A 26,353-nucleotide genomic window follows, 5' to 3' on the forward strand; every position below is an offset into this window, starting at 1 on the left:
GAGCACCAGGCTGAGCCATTTCTATGTCCGAGCTCCTTCACTGCTGTCAGCCTCACCCCACGTACAGGTGGGGAAAGACAGAGGATCCTAGAGGAGAAATAACCAGCCCCAGACCCCTGCTGTTCAGCGATGGAGCTAGGATTCAGACCCAGTGTATTGGACAAAGGAGGATTTGCTTGTAGGTCTCTGTTAGAGACAGCACTCAGCTCTGCCTGTTACGTGGCCCAGGGGGAGAGCCCCATGTGTGCTAGTGGGGGTGGAGGGAGTGCAAGAATGGAAGCAGGAAAAGGCAGGTGTAGGTCCACACATGCTCAGTTCCTGCACCCACAGGTGTCACACCTGGGAGGACATTAAACTCACCGAGGGGGTAAACCAAGGCTTTTGAGGTCAAATGAGAGTCTGGGTCTCCTGCCCTCCTGGCTTGAGCTCCAGCCGCTGCACCCGGCAGGGGCACAAAGCACAGGTGGCCTGGAGTTCTCCCGGAGGCATGGTCGCAAGGGAGGGCAGCAGCGCCAGTCTCGGCCCTGGCTCTCTCCCCACGGGTGTGCGTGGCCGTGTCTCTGTAGAACTGGTCTACGATGACGTCTTCTCAGTCTGGGAGACCATCTGGGCAGCCAAGCACGTGTCGTCCGCCCACTATGTGCTGTTCATCGCGCTGGCCCTGGTGGAAGTCTACCGTGACATCATCCTGGAGAACAACATGGACTTCACAGACATCATCAAATTCTTCAACGGTACCCATGCGACCAGGGCTCCATCTTGGGGCAGGGGGCAGGGCGGCTGCTGGGGAGGTCCCTTCCTGGGGGATGGATGGAGGATGCTGGTACTGCAGGTAGAGGCTTAACCTGCTGCACCACAATGCCAGCCCCGTAGCTTTCCTTCCTTCCTAAAACAAGATGTATTTATTTGAAAGGAAGAATTACAGAGAGGAAGAGATAGAGAGAGAGACCTTCCATCTGCTGGTTCACTCCCCAAATGGCTGCAAATGACTAGCTCCTGGGGCTGGGCCAGGAGCTCTAGCCTGGTCTCCCATGTGGGTGGCAGGGGCCCAAGTTGAATCTTCTTCCACTGCTTCCCCAGGCACCTGAGCTGGATCAAAAGTGGAGCAGTAGGGACTTGAACCCGTGCCCCTCTGGGATGCTAGCGTTGCAGGCTGCAGCTTAACTTGCCGTGCCACAGTGCTAGCCTGGCTTTGCTTTCTTAAAAAGCTTCGCAGTCACGCTGGGTTTTAGGTGAAGGGTGGAAGGAGCTGATGGTTTGTCAGCGCTTCCTGGCTGGCATCATCTCAGTTGGTCTCCATAGTAACCTGTGCAGTGGCCGCTGCTCCCATCCTGCCGTGCAGAGGGGGGCGCTGAGGAAGTACAAGCCTGCTCCACAGTCTCTCCCTCCAGAGCCATTCTTCAGTGGGGGCAGCCGGGGGCCCCCTCTGGGGGAGGGACACCGTGGGAGGCTCACGGGGCTTTGCCGTCTGCTCTTTCAGAAATGGCCGAGCGGCACAACACCAAGCAAGTGCTCAAGCTGGCCCGGGACCTCGTGTACAAGGTGCAGACGCTGATCGAGAACAAGTGAGGGGCACCTGGCCAGGTGGCGTCCGCCGAGCCACCTCCCACCTGCCTGTCCTTCCGTCACTTTCCCTCCCAGCTGAAGGCCGCTCTGGGAGCAGGAGCGGGGCCCTGGTGTGCGTCCGCCAGCAAGGACTCCTGTGCAGAGAGAAACCACCTGGTTGTGGCTGCCGGGTGGGGCCGGGGGTGGCCCCTTCAAGTTCAGCCTTACGTTTTCCTGTTTGACCAAAGATGGCCGAGTCTGAGGTCTCTCCCAGGTGGGAGTTGGGGGTTCTCGGTGGATGGGGGAAAACCACTTCGCCCCTGCTCCCCAGAACGGGCTCCTCGTCCCCACCCCCTCCGCCTTTCCCTCCCAGCCCCCGACTTGGCAGATGACACTTGGGGAGGGAGTCTGTTGGGGACCTGGTCCAGGGGCGACATCCGGGTCTCCCCATCTGCTCAGGGGCCTCTGCCACCCCTGCCGATGTTCTCAAAGGTAGCTGAACCCTTCTTAGGGCAGGGTCTTTGCACCCTGGCGTTATTGGTGTTTGGGGTCCAGGAATTTTTTTTGAGGGGGTCTGCTCTCTGCATTGTGGGATGTTGAGCAGCACCCCTGGCCTGGCACCCACTGATGCGATGCCACTGGCACCCCCAGACATTGCCACTTGTCCCCACTTGAGAGCCATGGGCGTAGAGAAGGAGCCACAAGTGGAAGCCCCTCCCCACCTTGTCACCACCACCCGGGGTCCTGAGACCCCGCCCCCTCCCTGAAGACTGCCAGCTTTACTTAGAGTCCTGTTCTCCCATGTTTCTCTGTCCCCCCAGGCAGGGCAGGGTCCATATCGGGCTCCCCTCCCCCGAGGGAGGACCCCACCTCTCCGTCTGCAGACGCCCGCTGGTGAAAGCCAGTGGGAGGGACTTCCTCTAAGTGCCATTGTTCGCTCAGGACCCAAGGGGGGTGGGCAGGTGGGCCACAAGAGAAGGTGGCGTGCATTTCCTTCAGGAGATATCTGTGGCTGAGCTGGGGCCAGGGCTGTCTTCATGCACAAGGTCCTCAATCCACACATAGACCCCAGATGAGCTAGGGCACCTGACCACCTGTCTACCCCATAGAGCCATCTACCAGCTCTTCCCTTCTGAGGGTGCCCCCGGAATGGGGGGCCCGGGGAGGATGGCTGTGCACAGCGGTGCCACCTCCAGGTGGCCCGAGAACAGCAGCTGGGATTTATGGAGTGGGGGAGGAGGGTGTGGAAACGCTGGGGAGAGGGGCCCCGTTAGCCCTGCCAGGACAGCGAGTAGTCCTTCCCCTGTGGCTGCACCTGAGGGAGGAGGGTGCTGACCCCAGCTGCGACCCCTCCCCCAGCAGGAGGCGAGGATGGCGACAAGGCAGCTGCTGTCACAGCCCCATCCCAGCACCCGCTCCCCCAGTGTCCCCAGGTGGGAGAGGACGTGCACAAGGCCCCCCAGAGAAGAGTTTATTTTGCCGCTCAGCTGTTCCCCGCTCCAGAGAATGTTATTTTTAGCAAACCCCGGGGCCCAGCCCGCCCGGCTGGTGTTTATTTTTCTAACAGATTGGTGGCCAGGTCCAGCAGGCCGTCCCCTCTCTGCCTCCTCTCGGGGTGTTCCCGAGGGCGCCCGTGGTCGTGACTGCCGTGAGCCGTGTCGATGCCGCTGGCTGTGTCACTCAGACCCCTGTCCGTCCCGTGTGTCTCCGTGTCCCGGATTCGAGTGTGTGGGAGTCTGTCTGTGGAGTGCTCTCTCGTGGTCCGTGTTGCCCACGTGGCTTGTGTTTCTGAAGAGTTGTGTCTAAATACAGAGAAAATATATATGAACAGAGAACTACACGGATCGGCTGCATTTTTTATTCAGGGATTTTTTTTTTTTCCTTTTGTAATTTGAAAGAAAGAGATGTTTGCTTCTAAGACTGGGTCTCCCCCCACCCGTCACTCCTGCACCAGGGGGATCAGAGTCTCATAGCTGCCTGGCTTTGTTCCAGAATGTTCCAGGCCAGTGTCACCTCCCCACCCTGTCGGTCAGCTTTATAACAAACCACCCAAAATATGGTGCTGTAAAAATAGCCATTGGTACTGTGGGCCAACAGTCTGGGTGTTGTTTTTTTTTTTTTTTTAATTAATTATTTATTTATTTAAAAGAATGACATGGAGACAGGGGACAGAGAGAGAACTTCAATCTGCTGCTTCACTCCCTAAATGGCCACAGCAGCTGGAGCTGGGGACAGGCCAAAACCAGGTGCCTGGAACTCCATCCAGGTCTCCCACATGGATGGCAGGGCCCCAAGCACCTGGGCCATTCTCCACTGCTTTTCCCAGGTGCATTAGCAGGGAGCTGGATCAGAAGTGGAGCAGCCAGGACCCGACCTGGCGCTTCAGTATGGGATGCCGGTGTCAAAGGTGTTGGCTTAACCGGCTGCACCAGGATGCCAGGCCTGAGAGTCTGGAGTGTATGAGGAAGGGCTGGAGCTGATGGCCAAGGCCATGGGCACTTGAGGAACCCCTCTGCTGGCGAGGAGCTTGGGAGGCCTTACCCTGCCCATTCCATGGTGGTCAACAGCCAGTGAACTCCTGTCTTTCTTCCTTTCTTCCCCTTCTCTTCTCTCCCAGGCCTGGGGTCCCAGTAGCCCAGGGGCAGAGGGAGGTGAGGGTGTAGTTTGGTGGTGGTGGTGGGGGGAGGCAGTGATTTCGATTTCTTTCCTTCTCAGCAGGTGCTCACAGATGTGACACTGTGGGCCCATCAGCCAGGAAGTCCTGTCCTCTTGTTGGATGAGGGCGTCTCCCAGATTTAAGGCGCTTGTCACCCACTTTTGACCATATCTGTGGACTACCCACACTGTTGTATCTTTAACAGTTTTCTTCAAATCAGTTCACTTTGTCAGCTTCAGACATGGAAAGCCAGAGTCATTTGCATAAACAGAGCAAAATGGGATTATTTTACCAAGATACTATTTCTTACCCCAGGCCTAAACCCGGTGCTCGCTCTCTCTGGGTTTGTGAGGAAGAGATACAGAGTGGGCATCTGGCCTGGTGGTCAGGACACCACCCAGGACACCCACATCCTGTGTCGGAGCACCTGGGTTCGAGCCCCAGCTCAGCGCCTGGTTCTGGCTTCCTGCTCATGTGCACCTTGGCAAGCAGCAGCCAGTGCTGGCCCAGGTAGTTAGGTTCCTGCCACACACGTGGGAGACTGGGGTGCAGCTCCCGGCTGCTGGCTTTGGCCTGGCCCAGCCTCAGCTGTTGCCGGCATCCGGGGGAATAAATCAGCAGCTGGAGGCTCTCTCTGCCTGCCTTTTCTCTTTCTGTCTCTGCCCCAGCGAGGGAAACATCCACACTGACTCTGCAGTTTGCACCAGATTCTGCTGAGTCATGACAGGGCTGGCAGATCGCTGTGGTTTTGGCTTGCAAGCTGCCGAACACGGTGAGGACGGGACAGGCACAGGCTCCGGAAAGGTGCAGTTTCGAATCTGCTGAGATGCCATCGCGCCCATCAGCTGCTCAGTCCACCGGCAGAGTTCCAAGGGGCCACCGGACCACGCACCTCCCGGGGCACTTCCCATGGTGTTAGGATGCAATGCAGGAATACACCAGGCCCCTCCTGGCTGGCTTTTCTCCGTGTCTGGGCACAGTGATGTCCAGGGCTCCTTGTGCATGAGGGACACCTGCTTTTTTTTTTTTTTTTTTTAAAGATTTATTTATTTGAAAGGCAGAGTTTGGGGCCGGCGCTGTAGTGCAGCAGGTTAAAGCCCTGGCCTGAAGTGCCAGCATCCCATATGGGCGCCGGTTCTAGACCCGGCTGCTCCTCTTCTGATCCAGCTCTCTGCTATGGCCTGGGAAAGCAGTAGAAAATGGCCCAGGTCCTTGGGCCCCTGCACCTGTGTGGGAGACCCAGAAGAAGCTCCTGGCTCCTGGCTTCGGACTGGCGCAGCTGTGGCCATTGCAGCCCTCTGGGGAGTGAACCAGCGGATGGAAGACTTCTGCTGCTTTCCCAGGCCACAGCAGAGAGCTGGATCAGAAGTGGAGCAGCCGGGACTAGAACCGGCGCCCATATGGGATGCCAGTGCCGCAGGTGGAGGCTTAACCTAGTACACCACAGCGCCGGCCCCCACCTGCTGTTTTGACTTGGAGCGGCTGGTCCAGAGCTGCCCCTCTCCTCTCTCTGTCACCAAATAAACACAGCACCTCTCTGTGAGTGGTCTTGAGTTCTGGGCTAGAGAACTGCTCCCTTGGGTCTTGGTGGGAGGGGCTCTGAGAGACAGTTAAGGAACTTGGGAGCCATCGTGAGGTTAGGGTAGAGAGCAGGGGCAGGTCCCGAGCACAGGGGGTGACGCAGGGCCTGAGTGTGGGCTGCTCCGTGGTGGCATCCTCCTCCTGCTTCATGTCCTGGCGTCTGCCTGGGGGACCCTCCGCCCCACACTGACGGACCTGCATCGCAAGGCTTCTGATTGAGGCTGTGTGAACACCAGCAGTGGTTCCTTGGGCTTTCGACGGCTCCATTCTATTACTTAGAAAAAAAAAAATGCTCTTAGGTTGTCCCTGTTGTTCTTTCTGCCTTCTTGGCGATCGGTATATTTTCAGGACAATGGAGTCACTCCTAGGGCATTTATGAATATTCTTGGGTGAGCATTGGAAGCCAAATGAGTTTAAGGTGAGCTGTGAGGATGGGGACAGAGAGCAAATCGAAGTGTTTATTTGCCTCTGCTGTCGTCTGCAAGACCTGGGTTCAAATCTCACTGTGGCTAACTGGCTGTGCAGCCTTTGGTGAATGACTTTATCCCTCTGAGCCTCAATTTTCACTCCTGTGAAATGGGGATAGTAAAACCTCCTTGAAAGAGAGAGCTGGTTAAGATGCGCGCCTTCCACGTCGGAGTGCCTGGGTTTGAGTCCCGGCTCCGCTCCCGATTCCAGCTTCCTGCTACGGCAGACCCTGGCAGGCAGCAGGTGATGGCTCTAGTGTCTGGGTCCCTGCCACCGGCATGGGACTCACCTCCCAGCTCCCAGCTCGGTCCTGCACACTGTAGGCACGTGGGGAGTGAACCCACAGATGGGCACTCCCTATCATTGTCTCTCGGCCTCTCAGGTAAATTTTTAAAAGAGAGAGAGTGAGCTGGCCATCAAATGTTTTGTCTGATAAGCATGGTTTCCCTGTTCTAGTACCAGCACCTGCATCATTTGCAAGGAGCCATGAGACAGGTCCTTAACACCTCCGCCCTCCACTCCAACCCTGGCACAAAATCTCATACATAGTAGGCACTCAGTACTCAACATCTGATGTAACAATGAATAAATGTAAAACTTCTCTTAGAGGAGGAATTGTAAAAGGAAGGGGGGAGAGAGGATACCCACGCGTGCACAACAAGATTTAGCATTTGAGTGACAGCCGTGGACTCAGAGTTGCCCCAGGCACATCAGTGCATCGCATTCAGACCCCGGTCCTGTGAGGCGGGGATTATACCATCGGGAGCTGGTGCTTACTAAGTGTTACATGTCAGACATGCTTCCACGTGCTTTATTTACATGGAGTATCTCAGGTGAACTCTCACGACAACCCTATGAGGTAGGCATCATTTCAACCTCCAGGTTATGGAAGGGAAAAACAAAATGTGTCCCGAGAAGCGAGTCCACGCGCCCGGGATCACACAGCAAGGAAGCGGTGACGATGGGGTGCGAATCTGGGGACGTGGCGACGTCGTGGAGAGTGGGCTCGTTCGGCTCTTCCCTGGGGATTCTCATTTGCTCGCTTCTGGCACGAGGATGACTCTCTCGGAGTCACTGGAGAACACGATGACCCTTCCCCGGGCCTTGGTCTCACGGGGCCACCAGATGACGGGCAGCAGGCTGGACAGGACGGCGTTGAAGATGGCCGTCACGTAGCCCCAGCCCAGCTGGCACTTCCCACCGTGGTAGAGGGAGGAGGTTTCGCAGGCTTCCTTGGCGAATGGGGAGGCCAGGCTGATTGGGAAGATCAGCAGGCCCCCGATGGTTGCGGCAGCTGGAAACAGCCAGAGACCAACAATTTGTCAGTTTATGAACACTGGGCTAATGCTCTGTCTAAGGACACATCTGCCTGCTGCACACCCATCCATCCATTCTTCCCTCTCACTCTCTCCCTCTACCCATCATGCATCCACCCACCCAGGCATCAATCCACTCATCCATCTATCCAATTGTGAATCTATCCATCTGTTCATTCATCCATCTATACACCTATCTTTGCCTGTCCATCCGTCCATCCACCCACGTACCCGTTCATTCATGGGTAAGCTCATTTTAATCCACTTACGCAACTAGATTTCTGCCCATCCACTAGTCCACCCATTTGACCTTATTCTAATCCACTCAATATCTTAATTATGCCACCCACCCATGTTTTCACTCACCCAACCATCTGTCCATCTCCACACTTGGCCAGCTGCCCCACCCACTCCTCCAACCATCCAGCTGTTCTCCGGCCCACCCACTTTCCCTAAGTCCGTCCACTGATAGACCTCCCCCCACTCCCTCCATCAGCTCATGCACCTGCGTAGCCACTCCCTCGCCCATCCTGGAACCCATTCATCAAAGCTGTCGGCCGCACGTCACTAATTGTTAGCAGAATGGAAATCAAAACAATGAGATACCACCTCACCCCCATTAGGGTGACTGTTGTGGAAAAAAAAATGCGGAAAGTGAGTGTTGGCAAGGATGTGGAGAAACTGGAGCCCTCGGCGCCACTGGGCTGGGGAGACGGAAAAAGGTTCAACTTTGGTAGGAAGACACTGGCGGCTCCTCGCACACGAAGCGGCATCGCCAGATGAGACGGTGCGCTTCCGGGTGTGTACTGAAAGCCAGGCCGTCAGAGCCAGCCGTGTCTTAGCAGCACTGCTCACAAGAGCTAAGCCACGGGGAGACCTGCACGAATGTGGCACGCGCACACGTGGCATGGTTTCGACTGACGGACGTTGTATGTACTGGGCGCGGACAACAAGCCACTGTGAGGTTTGTGGGCCTCGTGGGCAGTGGCCTTCATAGGAAAGGCAGCTGTGACACCTGCTGTGACCTGGATGAGCCTCGAAGGCATGCTCCTCAGTGATGTCAGCAGTCACAAGAGGCCACGTTGCTGAATGATCCCCCTCCTGTGAGCGGCTGGACTCAGAGAGACAGGGAGAGGGGGCGGGACTGCCAGGGACCCGGGGAGGCGGGAGTCAGTGTTCAGTGCGCACAGGGTTTCGTGTTCAGAAATGAGAGTTCCCGAGATGGATGGCGGTGCTGGTTGCACAGCATTCTGGGTGCATTTAAAGCCACTGAACCGTACTCCTTAAGAGGGTACAGGTTGTGTTAATCTGGATTAGAAGAGTTAAAAACAGCCTGCAAGAGGTGCTGTGGTGACCACTAAGGACTGACACGACCTGGACACTTCCTGGGTCTCGGAGTCACTCCCTGGGCAGAGGAATCACTGACCGGACCTCCCTTCTGTCTCCAGGCGGCCACACTGGTCTGCTTCCGGTTCCCTGCACATGCCCCGCCCTCCTGGCCCCCATGCCCCCAGTGTTCCCCTAACCCAGCTGACTCTGACTCCTCTCTGTAGACTCAGCTCCAGGGATGCCTCCTCCAGGGAGCTTGCCTTGATGCGCTCCACATCAGGCCAGGCACCTCCTGGGGGTTTGGCTGGCATTCTGTGCTCATCCTCACCAATGGTGTGGAGTGGGCTATCGTGGGGGTGTGGCCTCAGTGCACTCCAAGGGTTCATGTGTTCAAATCAAATGTCTGGGCCTGGCACTGTGACGTAGTGGGCTAAGCCTCCGCCTGTATCAACGACATCCCATATGGGCGCCAGTTCAAGTCCCTGCTGCTCCGCTTCCGATCTAGCTCTCTGCTATGGCCTGGGAAAGCAGCAGAAGATGGCCCAAGTGCTTGGGCCCCTGCACCCACGTGGGAGACTGGAAGAAGTTCCTGGCTCCTGGCTTCGGATCAGCCCAGCTCCAGGGATATGGGGAGTAAACCAGCAGATGGAAGACCTCTCTTTCTCTCCCTCTCTCTGTCTGTAACTCTGCCTCTCAAATAAATAAATAAATCTTTAAAAAAAATCGAATGCCCGTTGTGAGGAACTGAGATTATGGAACCTAATCCAGCGATGGTGTTTGGAGGGGATTACGACTGGATGAGGGCTGTTGAGATTGGATCCTGGTGGCTACAGAAGAGAGTGAAGAGGAAGGAGGAGGAAGAAGAGGGGGGAAGAGGAGTAGGAGAAGCAGGGGGAGGAGACACACACACACACACACGTGCTTCCCGTCTCTGGCACGGGACGCCCTGCACTGCCCCGGGACTGCGCCAGCAAGAAGAGCCGGCACTCGGTGCAGGCCCTTGACCTTGGACCTCCAGCACTGTGTTCTAAATAAAACTCTCCTCTTTGTAAATTACCCAGTCTCGGATCTTTCACTGTACTGACACGGCCTGGGCTAAGACGCGACGTACTGACGCGATGCGTGCGAGCCAGCCTCAAGCCTGGGCTCTGTCTTCAGCCACAGATCCTGCAAATCTTTGGGACAGCGATCACGTGTGGAGCGCCACGCCGCGTGTGGGCACCACCGAGTACACAGCCATGGCCTTGTGCTCGGGGACCTGAGTTCTAGCAGAGAAAGAGGGAGACAGCAATCCCGTGGGACGATGGGAAATTGCAGGTGTGTGAGACTGTGCTATGGAATACACAAACCAAGGTAAGAGAGGGAGAGCAGGTGTGACCCGTGTGAGCCACAGAAGGCAAGCCGGTGGGGCTCAGCAGCCCGAGCCTGGTGCGGGAACAGGGCTGGGTCGGGGGAGCCTCAGAGGCCACGGTAAGGAGTTTGGATTTCACTCGGAGGGTGGCAGGATGCCACTGGAGGCTGGACAGGCCAGTGCAAGTGGCATGATCTGATTTCAGTTCCACAGCACCTGTCTGTCCAGTGTCTGGCTGGGAGAGGTGGCAGCAGAGGGACCAGAGAGGACCTTAGTGCCATAATCCAGGAGAGAGGTGAAGTTAATTGGATGAGGCTCGCAATCAAGGGCTGGGCTAAGCACATCCAGAGGCTGTGTGTGCTTTGGAGGTGAGCAGCCTTGCGGGGCAAGGGCTAAAAGTTGGCATCTTCTCAGCTCTCACCTGGGCACCACTGTGCAGTGCACAACCTGCCCAACTGTGTGTGATGTTCCCAGTAAAGGTGACACAAAGTGAATGGATGAGAGAGAAGCGAAGAGGGACCGATTATTAGGACTGGGCTGGCTAAGGGCAGAGGTGGGTGCCTCTGGTCTCTGGCTGGCTGAAGGACCAGGAATAGTCTGATTTAGTGTTTATCTCTGGGTTCTGACCGAGGAAGCCAGACTCTACTCACAGGCTCATTCATTCATTCATTCATTACCTGCCGCTGCCTGCACCCCAGGCATTGGGCCACTGCCCCTCCTGGGGCACAGCCCTTTGGGAGCCAGGGCCCAGGACAGGAGGAGAATGGCATTGAAGGCCAGCAGGAGCCAGCCTCCGAGGAGCATCACGGCTGACACCTGAAGGAAGCAGAGAGGAAAAGGAGTCGGGCGGGGGGGCAGGTGCATGCCCCCTCCACCTGCTTAACCCCCAGCTACTGAGTCCTCACAACACCCCCATGAGGCCCCAGCTGTTACTACCTCCATCCTAAACAGAGGGCCAGGGAATTAGAGCCATTTGCTGTAGGACACACAGTTCCATTGAGTGGTAGAGCCAGAATTAAGATCTGGATCAACTGGCCACTGTGTCCCACCTTTATAAAGAACTTGTCACCTGGGGCCAGTGCTGTGGCATAGCAGGTAAAAGCTCTGACATCCCATATGGGCACTGGTTCGAGTTCCCACTGCTCCACTTCTGATCCAGCTCTCTGCTGTGGCCTGGGAAAGTAGCAGAGGATGGCCCAAGTCCTTGGGCCCCTGCACCCATGTGGGAGACCTGGAAGAAGCTCCTGGCTCCTGGCTTCGGATTGGCCTCTCTCTGGCACGTGCTCTCTCTCTGTAACTCTGCATCTCAAATAAATAAATCTTAAAAAAAATAAGAACTTAGGAAACCACTACTCCAAAAGAACTTACTTCTAATTCTTTGAAAACATGCTTGATCTCATCTAATTAAAAAAAAATGGACTTGCCACCACCTGTCAGGGTCACCTGTCAGGCACCTGCTGATGCTGGGATGGCACATTGGTGAAGATTGGGCTTCTCTGTGGGCTTTTTGTTCTTGGCTACGGTGTGAACAGCCAGCACTTAAAAATATTTTATTTTTTGGGATAGCTAGATAAATAGGTAGATATATAGAACTCCCAATGCTGGTTCACTCCCCAAATTCCCACAGCAGCTGGGGCTGGGCCAGGCAGAAGCCTGGAGCTGGGAACTCCATCCAGGTTTCCCATGGGAGAGGCAGGGACCCTGAGCCATTACCTGCTGTGTACATCAGCAGGAAGCCAGAACTAGAACTGGGATTTGAGACAACTCGAAGCAAGATCCTCTGACATAAGATGAGGGTGTCCCAGGCAGTGTGCACCCAGCGCTTGGGAGATCAGTCCTAGAGGTCACATCTTCTTCCTGAGAGGTGCTGGAACCCGAGTCCTTATTCTCTCCATTGTTGATTTTGATAACATGCAATACTATGGGGACTTGAACATCTCAGCTCTCAGTTTCACCCCTAGAATGCTCAGAGGCTGGCCAGATAGGAATGTGCAGGTTGTTCACTGCACAGCTCTAGGCGATGCCCTTGGAGGGGGTCATTGGAATTGCACAACAATTATAATGATGATCCAGCAGAGGGCAGTGTTGTGTCCTGAACAAGGGGTGCATTTTTCTAACCGCACAAAGGTGCTAGCTGAGCTGGCAGCTACTGTTGGCATCCCAGGTATTTGCAAAAAATATAGGGGAGCCAGACCCCACCCCTCCCCTGGAGAGTCAGTCTCTGGGGGCAAAGCCCGGACCTCCACAGGTGTAACAGCCTTGGAGTTCAACATGTAGGGGAGCCCAGTGGGGGGCTCACAGGCCCTGGGACTCCCAGGCAGCGAGGAGAGGCCCCTCGAAGCCCACTCTGCAGAGCCAGCTGCCCTGCCCCGATGGGCTTTGCCCCTGTCTCACCTTCCAGGCAAAGTCGGGAATCTCCTGCAGGGACCGGAAGGTCTCGCAGCTCTGGTTCCAGCTGTCGCCCGGAGGCCACGAGCAGTAGGCGAGGATGCCAAAGGAGAAGGTGGGGGTCTCGAGCCAGGCCGGGGAGATGAGGCTGAGGGCCGAGACGCAGGTGAGGGCGAGCCCCAGAGCTGCCCACACGCTGCCCACCATGAGGAGGTGCCGGTGACCTAGGAGGGGTCAAGGGCAGGATGAGTGGCGGGGGCTGCCAGAAGAGAGGCAGAGGCAGGCACAGGTGCTCCCTGGTCTGGGCTCTGCTCCTGCAGCCCGAGTCCTGGGTATCCGCTCCTTCCTTCTGCCCGCTCAGGCACTAGGAGGTGCGGGGCACTTTATGCTCACAAGTTCTCGAAGCAGAACCCCAAATCCTAGAAGAAACATCAGTGCTTAAACAGACCCCGGCACGCTGCCCACACCACCGTCTGCCCTGGTCCACGCCGGAGCCCTCTCACATTTCATTCATTCACTCATTCATTCATTCTCTCAGCCTGTCAAGCCTTCTCTGTCCCAAAGAGGCTGCCGCTACCCAGAGGGAGTGCCTTAAGAAATCCGCACACCAACGGTGTGCCTCCGGCAGCCACCCTGCCTGTGCACTGGCTCTCCCTGGGCAGGGAGCATTGTCACTGTCTGATGCCCGTTGTTTGGAGGCACTTAAGCAAAATGAGGATTGTGTTGTGTGCAGGGTGTGTGTGTGCACTTCCCGTGTATGTCAACGGCATTATTGTAGGTAGTGCATCCTCCACTAAGCGTGACGTATGAGGGATTGATTGACGTTCCTGCGTGCACACCCACTCTGCTGCTCTTGGGATCTCCCAGGGGCAGCCCCCCCCCCAAGGACCCCACATCTGAATATCACCACATGGGGGAGGGCGAGATTTCTTTTTTTTTTTTTTTGACAGAGTGGATAGTGAGAGAGAGAGAGAGAGAGAGAGAGAGGAAGGTCTTCCTTTGCCGTTGGTTCACCCTCCAATGGCCACTGCAGACGGTGCACCACACTGATCCGAAGCCAGGAGCCAAGTGCTTCTCCTGGTCTCCCATGGGGTGCAGGGCCCAAGCACTTGCGCCATCCTCCACTGCACTCCTGGGCCACAGCAGAGAGCTGGCCTGGAAGAGGGGCAACTGGGACAGAATCTGGCGCCCCGACTAGGACTAGAACCCAGTGTGCCGGCGCCGCAAGGCGGAGGATTAGCCTATTGAGCCGCGGCGCCGGCCAAGGGCAAGATTTCAAAATATGAATTTCGCAAAGGCACACATATTCCACCCAGGGGTTGGCACTGGACTCAGTGGCTCAGATGCCAGGGGAGACACCCTAACCCCACACTGGAGTACCCAGGTTCAAGTCCCAGCTCCAGCTCTGGACTCCAGCTTCCTGCTAGTCCAGACCCTGGGAGGCAGCAGGCGATGGCTTAAGTAGCTAGGTCCCGTGTGGAAGACTGTAGGGGACCAAACCCGAGGAACCGCAGCGCTAAGATGGCGCTGATTTCCTGCTTCCGGGTTCTTCTTCCCCGGCAAAGTTTCCCGCGCTACCCCTGAGCTGTCCTATCCTGACACAGCCTTGTAATCATATGATTCGTGACGTGTACTGCGTATATATGCCCCGACCACCGGATGTGCGAGTAGTTCCTGCCCGCCAGAGATCGAGGTCTGATCTCCCGCGCCCTGAGTAATAAAGAGCTCTTCTACGAGACGCCCGGTGTCGGTTTCTTGCTGGACGAGAGCGGCGCCGAGCAGCTGGTGGCCCATACGGGGAAACGAAAGAGCTTGACTCTCGGCGTGGAAGGTAAGCGAGGTAAGTCTTACCGGCGTGGCCCCGTGAGCGAGGTAGGTCTCACGGGTAAGGGGTGGACGCACCCTATTTTCGAGGAAGTGTTTTCCCTCTTTGTTGAGGAAGTGTTTTCCCTCTTTTATTCATGATGGGCAATGCCCCGAGCCAGTCAAATTTGATTGCCCCGTTAAAGGCGCTACTGCGCAACAAGGGAATTAAAGTCTCTCGATCCACGATTGCTGAATTCCTCGGGAGCATTGACTTCTTTGCTCCGTGGTTCGCTCATACAGGCCAGATCACTCTTAGCTGTTGGGAGAAACTTGGACAGGACCTCCGGCGCACGGCCGAGGACCCTAAAGAACCTGATCTCAATCCCATGGTAATTCCCCTGTGGGACTTGGTTCGAGCATGCCTTCGGGAGGAGGGGTCGACTCGGACGAGCGACCCGGCGCTCGCAGCCGCTCGTGATACCTTTGAGGAAGTCCGTTCTCAGAAGTCCGAGAGCGCTCAGGACCTGATAGAGTTTAAGGAAATTGGGTGTCAGACTTCCCTGGCGGCCCCGGACTCTGAGTCCGGCGCCTCCTCCTCTGACGCGGAGGGGGAGGGCGACAGCCCGCATAAATCACCCCCCCCTTTATATTCGCGGTTGCGTCGAAGGTTGAGAGCCGCTGATGCCGCCCCCGCGGCTCCCCCTGGTGGCTACCCACTTGATTATCAGTCTGAAATCATAGCGCCCCCAGGCGGCAGCACTTTTGATGTTAGGCAGCCAACCCAAGCTCCACCCGCACCGCCGTGGCCGCCTGCCGCCCCGCTTGTCGCTACTGCCCCACCCGTAACAGGGAGGCAATTTCATCGGCAAGCCTGGAAACAACTAAAAGCTGACGCCCCGGCTCAGCCCATGCTTACCCGGTCTTGGGCCTGGGCACCCGAGAGGTCAGATACGCACCGTTGGACATGGCGGTCCTAAAAAGCCTCAAGCAGGCAGTTTCTGACTACGGTGCCACCGCCCCATTTACTATCTCCCTGCTTGAGTCAGTCGGTCAAGAGGTCTTAACACCCAGTGACTGGACTCAGTTGGCTCGCGCCTGCTTAAGTCCCGGCACATTTCTTCTATGGCAGTCTATGAATGCCGAGTGTTGCCACGATCAGGCGGACGAAAACGCTGAGGACGGCAACCCCGCGTGGAACGCCGACATGCTATTAGGGCGAGGACCCCATCAGGCCGATCAAACACAATACCCAAGACAAGTGTACAGACAAATCTCCGAGTGCGCCCGACGGGCGTGGAGACAGGCGGCCACTTCGGGTGGATCCTCTAGCCACCTTACCAAGATTGTCCAAGGCCTGACCGAACCGTTTGCTGACTTTGTAGCTCGGATACTCGAGGCCGCGTCACGGATATTTCCGTCGGACGCAGACGTAAAACCATTGATCAAACAAATCATATATGAGCAGGCTAATAGTGAGTGTAAAGGCATCCTCCGGCAACATAGAAACAAATCTGTGGATTCTTGGCTGAAGTATTGTAGGGACGCCGGCGGCCCGCTTACTAACGCAGGCCTTGCCGCCATGTTGGCCACCTATAACTCCACACAAAAACAGGGAGGAGGTCAGAGCCAGGGGCGCCCGCGGCCCACGATCTCTTCTGGCCTTTGCTTCCAGTGCCACCAACCTGGTCACAGAAAGCGTGACTGCCCTGCGTTTGCATCTGGGCATTCCCCAGCGCACTCCACAAGTGCAGAGCTCTGCCGCAGGTGCCGCAAGGGCCCTCACAAAGCGGAAGACTGCCGTTCCGCCTTTGATGCCGATGGCAATCCCCTCACCGGTAACAGACAGGGGACAAAAAACGGCCAGAGGGGGCTCCCCGCTCCGGCGAGGGGCCCCCAGGTGAACGCCTACACCTCAGTGCCCCCCCCTCCGCTGTTGCCATACCCTCAACCCCCTCAGGCCGCGCCACCAGTGGCTCCGCAGGCCTGGACCTCTGTGCCGCCTCCCCACTCCTCCTAACACCGGAGATGGGAGTTCAGCTGGTAGAAAGTGATTACTCAGGCCCCTTGCCACCGAATTCGGTTGGGCTTTTGCTAGGCCGATCTTCTGTTGCCCTTCGGGGCCTGACGGTAATTCCCGGTGTGATAGACTCTGATTTTACCGGTAAGATAAAAATCATGGTACAAACATTTCAAGGAACCGTTTTAATTAATACTGGAGATTGCATAGCTCAACTTTTGTTGTTACCCAGTCTTCACTCCCTATTCCCTGCAAGAGGCCCCGCCCGCGGCACGAGTGGTTTCGGGTTCTCCGGAACCAATTTCACTGGCCTGCACATGCTTTTGAACGAACGCCCCATGCTTACCCTGTGGATTAATGGTAAAAGTGTTAAAGGTCTCTTAGATACGGGGGCCGATAAGTCAATTATAGCTGAAAAGGACTGGCCCAAAACATGGCCCACTGACGTCGCTGAACAGACCCTACAGGGGCTTGGCTTCGCCAGCTTTCCAAAGAAAAGCGCGGCCCTTCTACCCTGGCAGGACGACGAGGGTCACTCAGGACATTTTGCCCCTTTCGTTTTGCCCCTTCCGGTTTCACTTTGGGGACGGGACGTGTTAACGGAAATGGACGTTGCCCTAACCACCACTTCCCCCGCGGTGCGTTCCATGCTTCAAAAGATGGGGTATGTCCCGGGAAGAGGCCTCGGCATTCAGTTACAGGGCACGCCCTCTCCTGTCCAGCCCGAACATAAACACAATAGAAATGGTTTGGGTTTTTCTTAGGGGCCACTGCGCTGCCTCCTGCATCTATAAAGCCCCTATCAATATCCTGGTTGGTAGACACACCAGTTTGGATTCCGCAGTGGCCCCTGTCACAGGAAAAATTGGAGGCAGTCAAAAAGCTCGTTCACGAGCAGGCTCAGGCGGGACATCTGATCCCATCTACCTCCCCATGGAACACGCCTATTTTCGCAATTCGAAAAAGAACAGGAAAATGGAGACTTTTACACGATCTTAGAGCAGTCAATGCGCAAATGCAGCCCATGGGCCCGGTGCAGAGAGGCCTTCCGCTACTTTCTGCACTCCCAAAAAATTGGCCCGTGATTGTCATCGACCTCAAGGACTGCTTTTTTTCCATTCCTTTATGTAAAGAGGACACTCCCCGTTTTGCCTTTACTGTCCCTACTACTAACCAACAGGAACCAGATAAACGCTGGGAATGGGTGGTCCTACCTCAAGGAATGACAAACAGTCCTACCATGTGCCAAATCTATGTTGCTCGTGTGCTTGACCCAATTAGAGACCTGTTTCCTGACTGCAAGTGTCTCCATTACATGGACGACCTGTTATGCGCTGCTCCTACAAAGGACAGGCTTCGGGCCCTGTACGGCGGGTTGCAACGAGCGCTGCAAGACTCAGGATTGTCTATCTCCCCTGAAAAGGTGCAGGTGTCCTCCGTGGTCACATACCTTGGAACCACGGTCACACCCACCCACACCAAACCTGTAAAGTTGCATATTAAATATCCGAATGTTTCCACGCTCAACGATTTACAAAAACTTCTGGGGGATATCAATTGGATTAGGCCTTTCCTTCGCATCCCCAACGCCACCCTGCAGCCTCTTTTTGACGTCCTAAAGGGGGATCCTAGTCTCACTTCTCCACGAGAACTTACTTCTGAAGCAAAACAAGCATTGCTGGCCGTTAACGAAGCGCTCAGCGAGGCCGCACTTAAGCGGTGGGACCCGTCTGGAGACCTCACCCTGTGGGTCCTCTCCACGCCCAAACAGCCCACGGGCGTTCTCTGGCAAGACGGCCCCCTTCTTTGGATCCACCCCTCGGTGTCACCCACTAGATCCCTCGCCCATTATCCCTCCATGGTGGCGGACGTTGCGCTTATGGCAAACCAGAAGGCTATCCAGCATTTTGGTCGCGAGCCATCTACTATTGTTGTGCCATATTCTGCAGAGCAGGTGCGTGTTCTCACTGCTTGCACTGATTCTTGGTCAATCCTGGCCTGCTCAGTTTCCGCTACAATTACCAACAGAACCCCTCGCGACCCTCTGTTAACCTTCATACAGTCTCACCCCGTAATTTTCCCCAAAATTACATCCTCCAAACCGCTCCCCGAAGCCGTAGTGGTGTACACCGACGGTTCCAATACCGGAGTCGGTGCTTATGTTGCTACCGGAAGCAAGCCGAAAGCCTTTCAGTTTGCGACTGACTCTCCCCAAATAACTGAGCTCCTCATAGTTAATCAGGTACTTTTAGATTTCCCGGAGCCTGTAAACATTGTTTCCGATTCCCACTATGTGGTGAATGCGGTTTCCATATTAGAAACCGTGGGCAGTGTTAGTACATCATCCCCTGTGAGTAATGTTTTCCTCACCCTCCAGCAAGCCATTTGGAATCGGCCCGCTGCCTTTCACATTACCCACATAAGGGCCCATTCTTCCCTGCCGGGGCCTATGGCATTGGGCAATTCCATGGCAGATCTGGCCACACGCCCGGTGTGGATATTCCACTTAGCCTCCCCTGAACAACAAGCCACCTACTTTCATTCGGAATTTCATGTCAATGCCAAAACACTTGCCGCCAAATTTAACCTCCCCCGTGCAATCGCTCGTGATATTGTTCGTCGTTGCGCAGCTTGTCCTACCTTAACCGCTGTCCCATCTTTAGGAGTTAACCCCCGAGGACTCCTGCCAGGACATGTGTGGCAAATGGACGTCACTCATATTCCAGAGTTTGGAAAGATAAAATATGTCCACGTGTCTGTCGACACGTGCTCCCAAATTATTTATGCCTCTCTGGAGACCGGCGAGCGTGTCTCCCATGTCATCGGCCATTGTCTTGCGGCTTGGGCGGCATGGGGCAAACCCAAAATTATAAAGACCGACAACGGACCTGCCTATACTTCCACTTCATTCCAACAATTTTGCTCACGCATGCAAGTCCAACATAAGACCGGAATCCCCTACAACCCCCAAGGTCAGGGTATTATCGAAAGAGAGCACAGAACGCTCAAGGCTTTCCTTTCTAAGCAGAAGGAGGGAATTGCAGCGGGCAAGACACCCCGCATGCGCCTCTCCCTCGCATTATTTACCTTAAATTTTTTAAATTTGACGGATCAGTCTATGCCCCCCGCTGAAAGACACATGATAAAGGAACCCCCTGCACGAGGATTTGTCCGCTGGAAAGATATCCTTACGGGATTATGGCACGGCCCGGACCCAGTACTATGCTGGAACCGAGGCGCAGTTTGTGTTTTCCCACAGGAGACGGGAAGAGAACCCCTTTGGGTCCCGGAGCGATTGGTGAGGAAAGCGGATCCACCGACAGAAGAACCAACACCCTCGCCACAAGACCGACCGCCGGAGGAGCCACCCTCGTCATCAACGGGTGATACCTCCCCCGAGGCTAATAAACCTCAACCCACCTCCTGAGGATGTTGGGCCGTAAACCGGCCGTCGCCCTTCTCTTTCTGGGTCTTATCCTCCTCCCTAGCTCTCATGCAGGCTTAGATGCCCCTGCCCACCGACAACAGGCCTACTTGCAGTACCGCAATAATCCCTGTAGCTGCCCAGTCTCTGCAGACAGCCTACGAGGCATACACCCCTTGAGCTCGACTGACTGTGGGGACAAAACCGTTTATAAGGTATCCTGGGGTTGCGTGGCCATTCCCAAGCCTCGCCCCCATCCCTCGAGTGGTCCCCCACCGCCATGCCCATGCTCCTCCTCCTTTCTCGCGTCCGTACGTAGTTCTTGTTACAAGTCATTCTCTACATGCACCTATCAAAACCGCACTTATTTTACTGCGTCGCTGTTGCCTTCACCGGCATTGCGGCCTGTCTTTCTCGATTCGGGACCTTTTGTTCAGGCCCCTTGCCCCGCCCACTCCAGCCCTTCTGTCGTCTGTTGGGGAGTGGGGGCACCCATATATGTCTCTGATGGTGGAGGTCCTCAGGACCAAGCTCGCCAGAATGACCTATGACCGTGCCCCCACCGAAGACTAGCCCGCCCCTCCTGACGCATTGTACTCCCGCCTTCCTCGTATTGTTTGGTCCCTAGTCTTCTCCCCAATTGGGCATAACCCCGTCCTCCGACCGGGAGTAAAAGACCGAGGCATGCGAGATCAAGGATACCGCAGCGAGCGTTCACCCGGAGGTTCCGGGGGCCTCGGGAGAGTATATGCATGTGCATACGGGGGTGGTCCCAACCCGTCCCAGAAAAAGGGAAACTAAGGGCAAAAGTGAGGCCAAGGGTTGCGGCCGAACCTTTGGTGTATCACAATATGCCCACCGGCACACTGGGCATGCACCTCTGCTCTCTGTCCGGTCGCTGATATCCCGGCCGCCACGGCCGTCGGAGGCTGATTTGCGGAAAATAAAAAGGAGGGAGATGTAGGGGACCAAACCCGAGGAACCGCAGCGCTAAGATGGCGCTGATTTCCTGCTTCCGGGTTCTTCTTCCCCGGCAAAGTTTCCCGCGCTACCCCTGAGCTGTCCTATCCTGACACAGCCTTGTAATCATATGATTCGTGACGTGTACTGCGTATATATGCCCCGACCACCGGATGTGCGAGTAGTTCCTGCCCGCCAGAGATCGAGGTCTGATCTCCCGCGCCCTGAGTAATAAAGAGCTCTTCTACGAGACGCCCGGTGTCGGTTTCTTGCTGGACGAGAGCGGCGCCGAGCAGCTGGTGGCTCCTGACTGCCACCCAGTCCTGTCCTGGCTCTAGTGGGCATTTGGGGAGTGAACTAGTGGATGGGAGCCCCGTCTTTGTGTGTGTATGTGTGTACATGTGTGCATGTGTCCATCTCTCTCTGTCTCTCTGTTTCTCAAAAAACAAAACAAAAACCCCCAAACCCAAATGGTCCATAGCGAGAGTCTGGTGAGAATCTGTGGATGTGCTTGTGTTTGGAGCTGTTCCTGCCTGGGTCACGTGTGCAAAGAACGGCTCACGGTTCTGGGGGCTCAAAGACCCAGATCGACTGGCGCTGACATCCGCTCGGGCCTTCTCAGACATGGCTTGGGAATCCTCTAAGGCCAGCCCAGGAGCCCCGCCTTCGTGACCTCATCCGGTCCTAATTACCTCCGCAGGCTCCGCCTCCCAACACCATTCCCGGAGAGATTTGAGGATTAAGTTTCCCACGCTACCCTTGCGGTGCTGGCATTCTAACGCCAGGTAGAATGTATCTAAATAAAAAAAGCAAGGCAATTTAAAGCAAATCTTGCCCAAATGAGAACAGGTAGCTGGATGATCGGCTTAGGCCTGAAGATGGTGTGCTAAGAACCAACCCTGCCAGAGGAGGGAAGGTGACCCTGACCAAGGACACCTGGGGTCAACAGCTGCTGAGCTGCCAATCAAGCCAGGGCACCTCCAAGGACTTCCTGGGGCCATTGTTCTATGACCTTGGTTCTCACCTTGGCATTGGAAGCACGGCCAGAGTCCTGGACTTGGTGGCTACCTGGCCACTTTCAGATCTCCCAGCTCTGGGACCTGCAGCAAGCTACCCCATGGCTCAGGCCTCAGTTTATCCACCTGGACCTGAATGTGATAACCCTTAGGGGCTGAGTTGAGTCACTGAGTCAGGTGAGGTGGTGGGAAGAGACCCCGGGGGCCTGGATCCTCCCCTTCCCAACCGTCTGAGCTAGGAGAGAGGCCCCACCTCTCTGGGAAATGGCAGTGGGGGTGTCCCGAAGTTCCGTGTGTGTGTGTGTGTGTGTGTGTGCTGGAGTGGGAGGGGCAGGCAGGTGAGGGTCAAATTGCACAGGCTTTTCACTCCCGGATTAGACAACCCTCCCAGCTGCTCGCCAACAAGCGAGATGTTCATATTCCCTTGCGGGTTTCTCCCTCTCCCCCACCCCCGCCCACTACACCCACATCACCTCTCTGCCAGGCTGGCAGGGTCCCAGGGCTGTAATTGCAGCCAGGAAGCTGGGCAGAGCTCACTGCACCCAGGCCCGGGATTCTCTGCCTCCCTGGCTGCGCTCGTGGCTCCCCGGGGTGTTTCTGACCTTGAAAGGAGTTTTGTTCTCCAGATAATGCTCAATGTCACCTGGGAAAATCACGCCGACCGTCTGGGGGCCCAGAAAGCTAAATGAGGGATTATAACCTGAAACCACATCCGCCCGGGGCTGCACTCCACCCACAGGCACTGAGCTGCTCCTCGGGCTCCGCTCTGAACTTGCTAACGGCAGCCAACAGCTCCCAGGCACTCACCAAGCCCCATGCATGACACGGCCGTGCCTCATTTCATGTAAAAACCACAGCCACTTAACGAGGCGGGGACTGTTATCCCATTTTACAGGCGATAAAACTGAGGCTCAGGCAGCAAGTGGCAAAACTGGGACTCCAACGAAGTGCACTGGACTCTCGATTCTGTGCCCTTACCCCAAAGTGATAGTAAGGGTTTACTTAGAAAGCCACATACCTGGGGGGGGGGGGGTGCCCAGGGTTGGAGGCTGGGTCGATGCTTTGACAGCTCTGGCCAGGGAGCGTGGAGGGCCCCAGGAGAGCCCTGGCAGGATAGAAGCTCAGCAGGAGAACTGGGCTCTGGGTTGAGCTGATCCCCTCCCCACCCACCCTGCTTCTCACGTCCTCATCTGTAAGCTGAGGAGGCTGTTCACTCATTCGTTCAGGTTCCAAGGGCCTGGCCCAGTGTGCCTTCCTAAGCCCTCACCCTGGGATATGGCGGTGAGCAGAAGGCAGTCCTTGCCTTCCAAGAGTTGAAAGTTCTAGGCCGGCGCTGTGGCTCAACAGGCTAATCCTCCACCTTGTGGCACCAGCACACCAGGTTCTAGTCCCGGTTGGGGCGCCGGATTCTGTCCCGGTTGCCCCTCTTCCAGGCCAGCTCTCTGCTATGGCCCAGGAGTGCAGTGGAGGATGGCCCAAGTGCTTGGGCCCCGCACCTGGCTCCTGGCTTCGGATCAGTGCGATGCGCCGGCCGCAGTGGCCATTGGAGGGTGAACAAACGGCAAAAAGGAAGACCTTTCTCTCTGTCTCTCTCACTATCCACTCTGCCTGTTTAAAAAAAAAAAAAAAGTTCTGTGGGAAGACAGGATGTAACAATACCGGGTGCTGGGAAGAGACCATCCATCCATCCACCCAATGCGTATTTACTGAGTGTCTACTGTGTTCCAGGAACTGTCCTAGGTGCTGGGGCTTCAGCAGCAAGGAAAAACAAAGCCCCTAGGGCAAGAGAGTATAGAAAGAAACTAGTCACAATGTAGCTTTCCACGTGTTAAGAAGTGCAGGAGAGAGACCTGAGAGAGTGGGGGATGGTCACAGGGAACCTCTTGAGAACCTGACCTTGAACAAGGACTTGAGGAGGTGGCAGAGGGAGCCCTGTGGATAAGCAGGAGAGGGATGGTCCAGGCAGAGGGAGGAGCAGGTGCAAGGGTCCCGGGGTGAGCCAGTGCTTGGTGCATTTGAGGAAGCAAAGAGGCCATGTGACCAGGAGGAATGTGGAAGGGGGAGTGTGTAGGCACTGATGGGGCTTTGACTTTTAACTTCTCAGTGGGATTGGGGAGGGGTCTCTCTGGGTGGTCCTGAGCAGGGGTGTGGTAGGACTGGATCTGGCTCAAGTTCTCAAAAGGGTTGAGGCGGGTGGAGGGAAGGGAAGAGAGAGGCAGTGGCAAGGACGGGTGGGGAGGGGGCAGGGATGAGGGCAAGGACTGGGGTCAGGCTCTGGGCTCCGTCCAAGGTGAAAGGTGAGAGGTCAAGCTGACCGATGGCCAGGGGCCAAGCAGCGAGCAGCGGCCCTGATCCAGCCTGGCTCAGGGTCACGTCCAGGCTGAGGCTGGGAGACGGGGCCAGCTGGTCCGGGGAGGACTGCTCCTGGTCTCCCTCCCCTCTTCTCCCAGCAGCACGGCCTGGTCAGTGCGGTTTCTGGCTCTGTCACAACTCGGCTGCATCACCTGGGACAAGGGGTGGCCTCAGCTTCCCCATCTACACAACCGAGGCCGGGTCCCAGAGCAGGGCCGGAGCGAACCTTCTGGGGGTGCCGGCTTCCTTTTAGAACACGATTTGAAACCGGAGACTCTCCTTGTGCACCAGGCAGGCTCGGACACACACACATACGTGCACACACGGTAACCCAGGCGCTCCTGGGCCCCCAAGTCCCATTACAGCCCCTGGACAGTGCCCGGGGCCACCCCAGCCTCCTCCTCCCCCTCCCCCTCCACCGTGCGCGTGCCCACCTGGGCTGACTTCAGGCTGAGATGCCCCAGGGTGGCCTCCTCGGCTGGCTGCAGGCGCATGACCTCTGGACTGCTAGCAGGGGTGTGTGTGTGTTTCTCCTCTCTCCTCCCAGTCTGTCAATGCCAGAGGGCTGCCCCAGGGCGGGCGGGGCTGGGAGGGAAAAGGCAGCCGCAGGTGGGGCTGGGAGAGGGTGTGGCGCTCCCAGGCAAGGAAAGCACAAGTATGGACTAATCAGGGTGCAATTAAATGCCAGCTGCGGGAATTCCCTCCCCACCTGGGGAATTCGAAGCCACAGGAGCATTTTGTCTCCTGCACCCAGCACAAGACGCGGAACACAGTAGGTGCTTGTATTGCCTTTTGCTGAAAGCGACCAAAGTGTAACTCAAACCGGCTCAAGGAGAAATGAGACGTTTGGCTCAGGTAACTGAAAATTCTATGGGGCAGCTTCAGGTACAGTTAGATCCAGGCAGCCCAGCAATGTCTTCAGGCCCCAACCCCCACCCCCACCCCCATCCCTCCTCTGCATCTCTGAGCCCCAGGAACCTCCTAGGAGAGAAAGGTCCTCCTCCCAGTTAGTGTTGTGATGAACTCTCATTGGACAAACGCAGGTCACATGGCCACCCACCAACCAATCACTGCGGCCAGGGAAATGGGGGTGCTTTGATCGGCCCGACCTGGGTCCCATGGCTGGGGGGTGCAGTTTGGAACCTGGAGACAGGGCATGAGAATCACCCCTGGAGCTCTGCAGGTGGAGGCTGGGACGTGAAGTGCTCTCAGCAAAGAAGGGGGGACGGATGCTTAGGGTACGGGGGCAGGGGTGGCCCCACAGGGCCCAGGGAACACAAGTGAGCTCGGGGCCGCTGGGGCTGCGCTAGGCAGGGGGTTCCTTGCAGAAGACCTAGTGGGAAGCCGGAGACACGGCTCAGTCCCTGCTCCGCCCCCTGCAGGAGGTGCAGCCTCCCCTGCCTCTCTCGGCCTCAGTTTCCCCATGTGCCATACACGGACGCGTGGAGCCGCTGACTGCCAGGGCTTTGTCCTGCTCACCCGGTCACTGATTTCTTTATTTGCTTCTTCCGGTCAGGACTGGCTGAAGGACTTTGGGCTCTGGGTCCCAGGCCTGGTGCTGCGCGTCAGGCATGGCTGGGGCGTCTTCCCGGGTTTGCTTGCCTGGGCCCCATGCAGCCCCCACTCGCCTCCCCCTCAAGGCAGCCGCAGCCACGTGGCTGGCGAGGCCCGGGGTGACCTGGCCTGCATCGCGGCCCAGGCTCCCAACACCCTCAGTGGCCATCCAAGCCGACCTGCGGGACCCCTCTTCTTCCAGGCGAGGCTCTGTGCATGGAGCCAGCTTCCCTGGTGGCGTTGGGCCCCCGTGGTCACTAATGAGGGACAGGAGAGGGGAGGGGCCGGCAGGTGCAGGCCCCGCCCATCACCCCCCCCACCTGCTCTGATTCCTGATGGGAGTCAAGGGGAGCCAGGTCTTCCCTTTGCTTTCGCTCGCAGGCCTGCCTGGCTGTCCCCTGCCCTTCACCCTCGCTGGCTGGGCTCTCACCGCCGTGGTTAGCCTTTCCCCCAGGCCCTGTTTCCCAGGGAAGCCAGGCCGAGAGGCTGGCTGGGTGCGCCTGGGCAGCTGACTTAGCTTCTCCGAGCTCAGCAGAGCTTCCTGTAGATGGGCGCGACAGCTCCCGAGCCTGCTTCGCCCGTGACGGCCG

The 26,353-nt window shown here is 56.7% G+C and overlaps 2 protein-coding genes across 2 annotated transcripts in view; one reads left to right on the forward strand and one right to left on the reverse strand.

Moving 5' to 3' along the window:
* SGSM1 (small G protein signaling modulator 1) overlaps window positions 1-3,372 on the forward strand; it is a 107,713-nt gene extending 104,341 nt beyond the window's left edge. The window contains exons 25-26 of the mRNA XM_062182315.1: window positions 567-734; window positions 1,481-3,372. Of these exons, the coding sequence (XP_062038299.1) occupies window positions 567-734; window positions 1,481-1,569 (257 nt within the window). The 3' untranslated portion in view covers window positions 1,570-3,372. The remainder of the gene's footprint in view (window positions 1-566; window positions 735-1,480) is intronic.
* A 3,909-nt stretch (window positions 3,373-7,281) lies between these two features.
* Window positions 7,282-24,684, reverse strand: LHFPL7 (LHFPL tetraspan subfamily member 7). The gene is made up of 4 exons (XM_062182802.1): window positions 24,644-24,684; window positions 12,641-12,858; window positions 10,924-11,062; window positions 7,282-7,544 (listed from the first exon to the last, which is right to left on the reverse strand). The coding sequence occupies exons 2-4, from the start codon at window positions 12,839-12,841 to the stop codon at window positions 7,282-7,284; spliced, it is 603 nt and encodes a 200-aa protein (XP_062038786.1). The 5' UTR covers window positions 12,842-12,858; window positions 24,644-24,684.
* Window positions 24,685-26,353: the final 1,669 nt, after the last annotated feature.

Source organism: Lepus europaeus, chromosome 23 (genome assembly GCF_033115175.1).
Source record: "Lepus europaeus isolate LE1 chromosome 23, mLepTim1.pri, whole genome shotgun sequence".
Classification (NCBI taxonomy): Eukaryota; Metazoa; Chordata; class Mammalia; order Lagomorpha; family Leporidae; genus Lepus; species Lepus europaeus.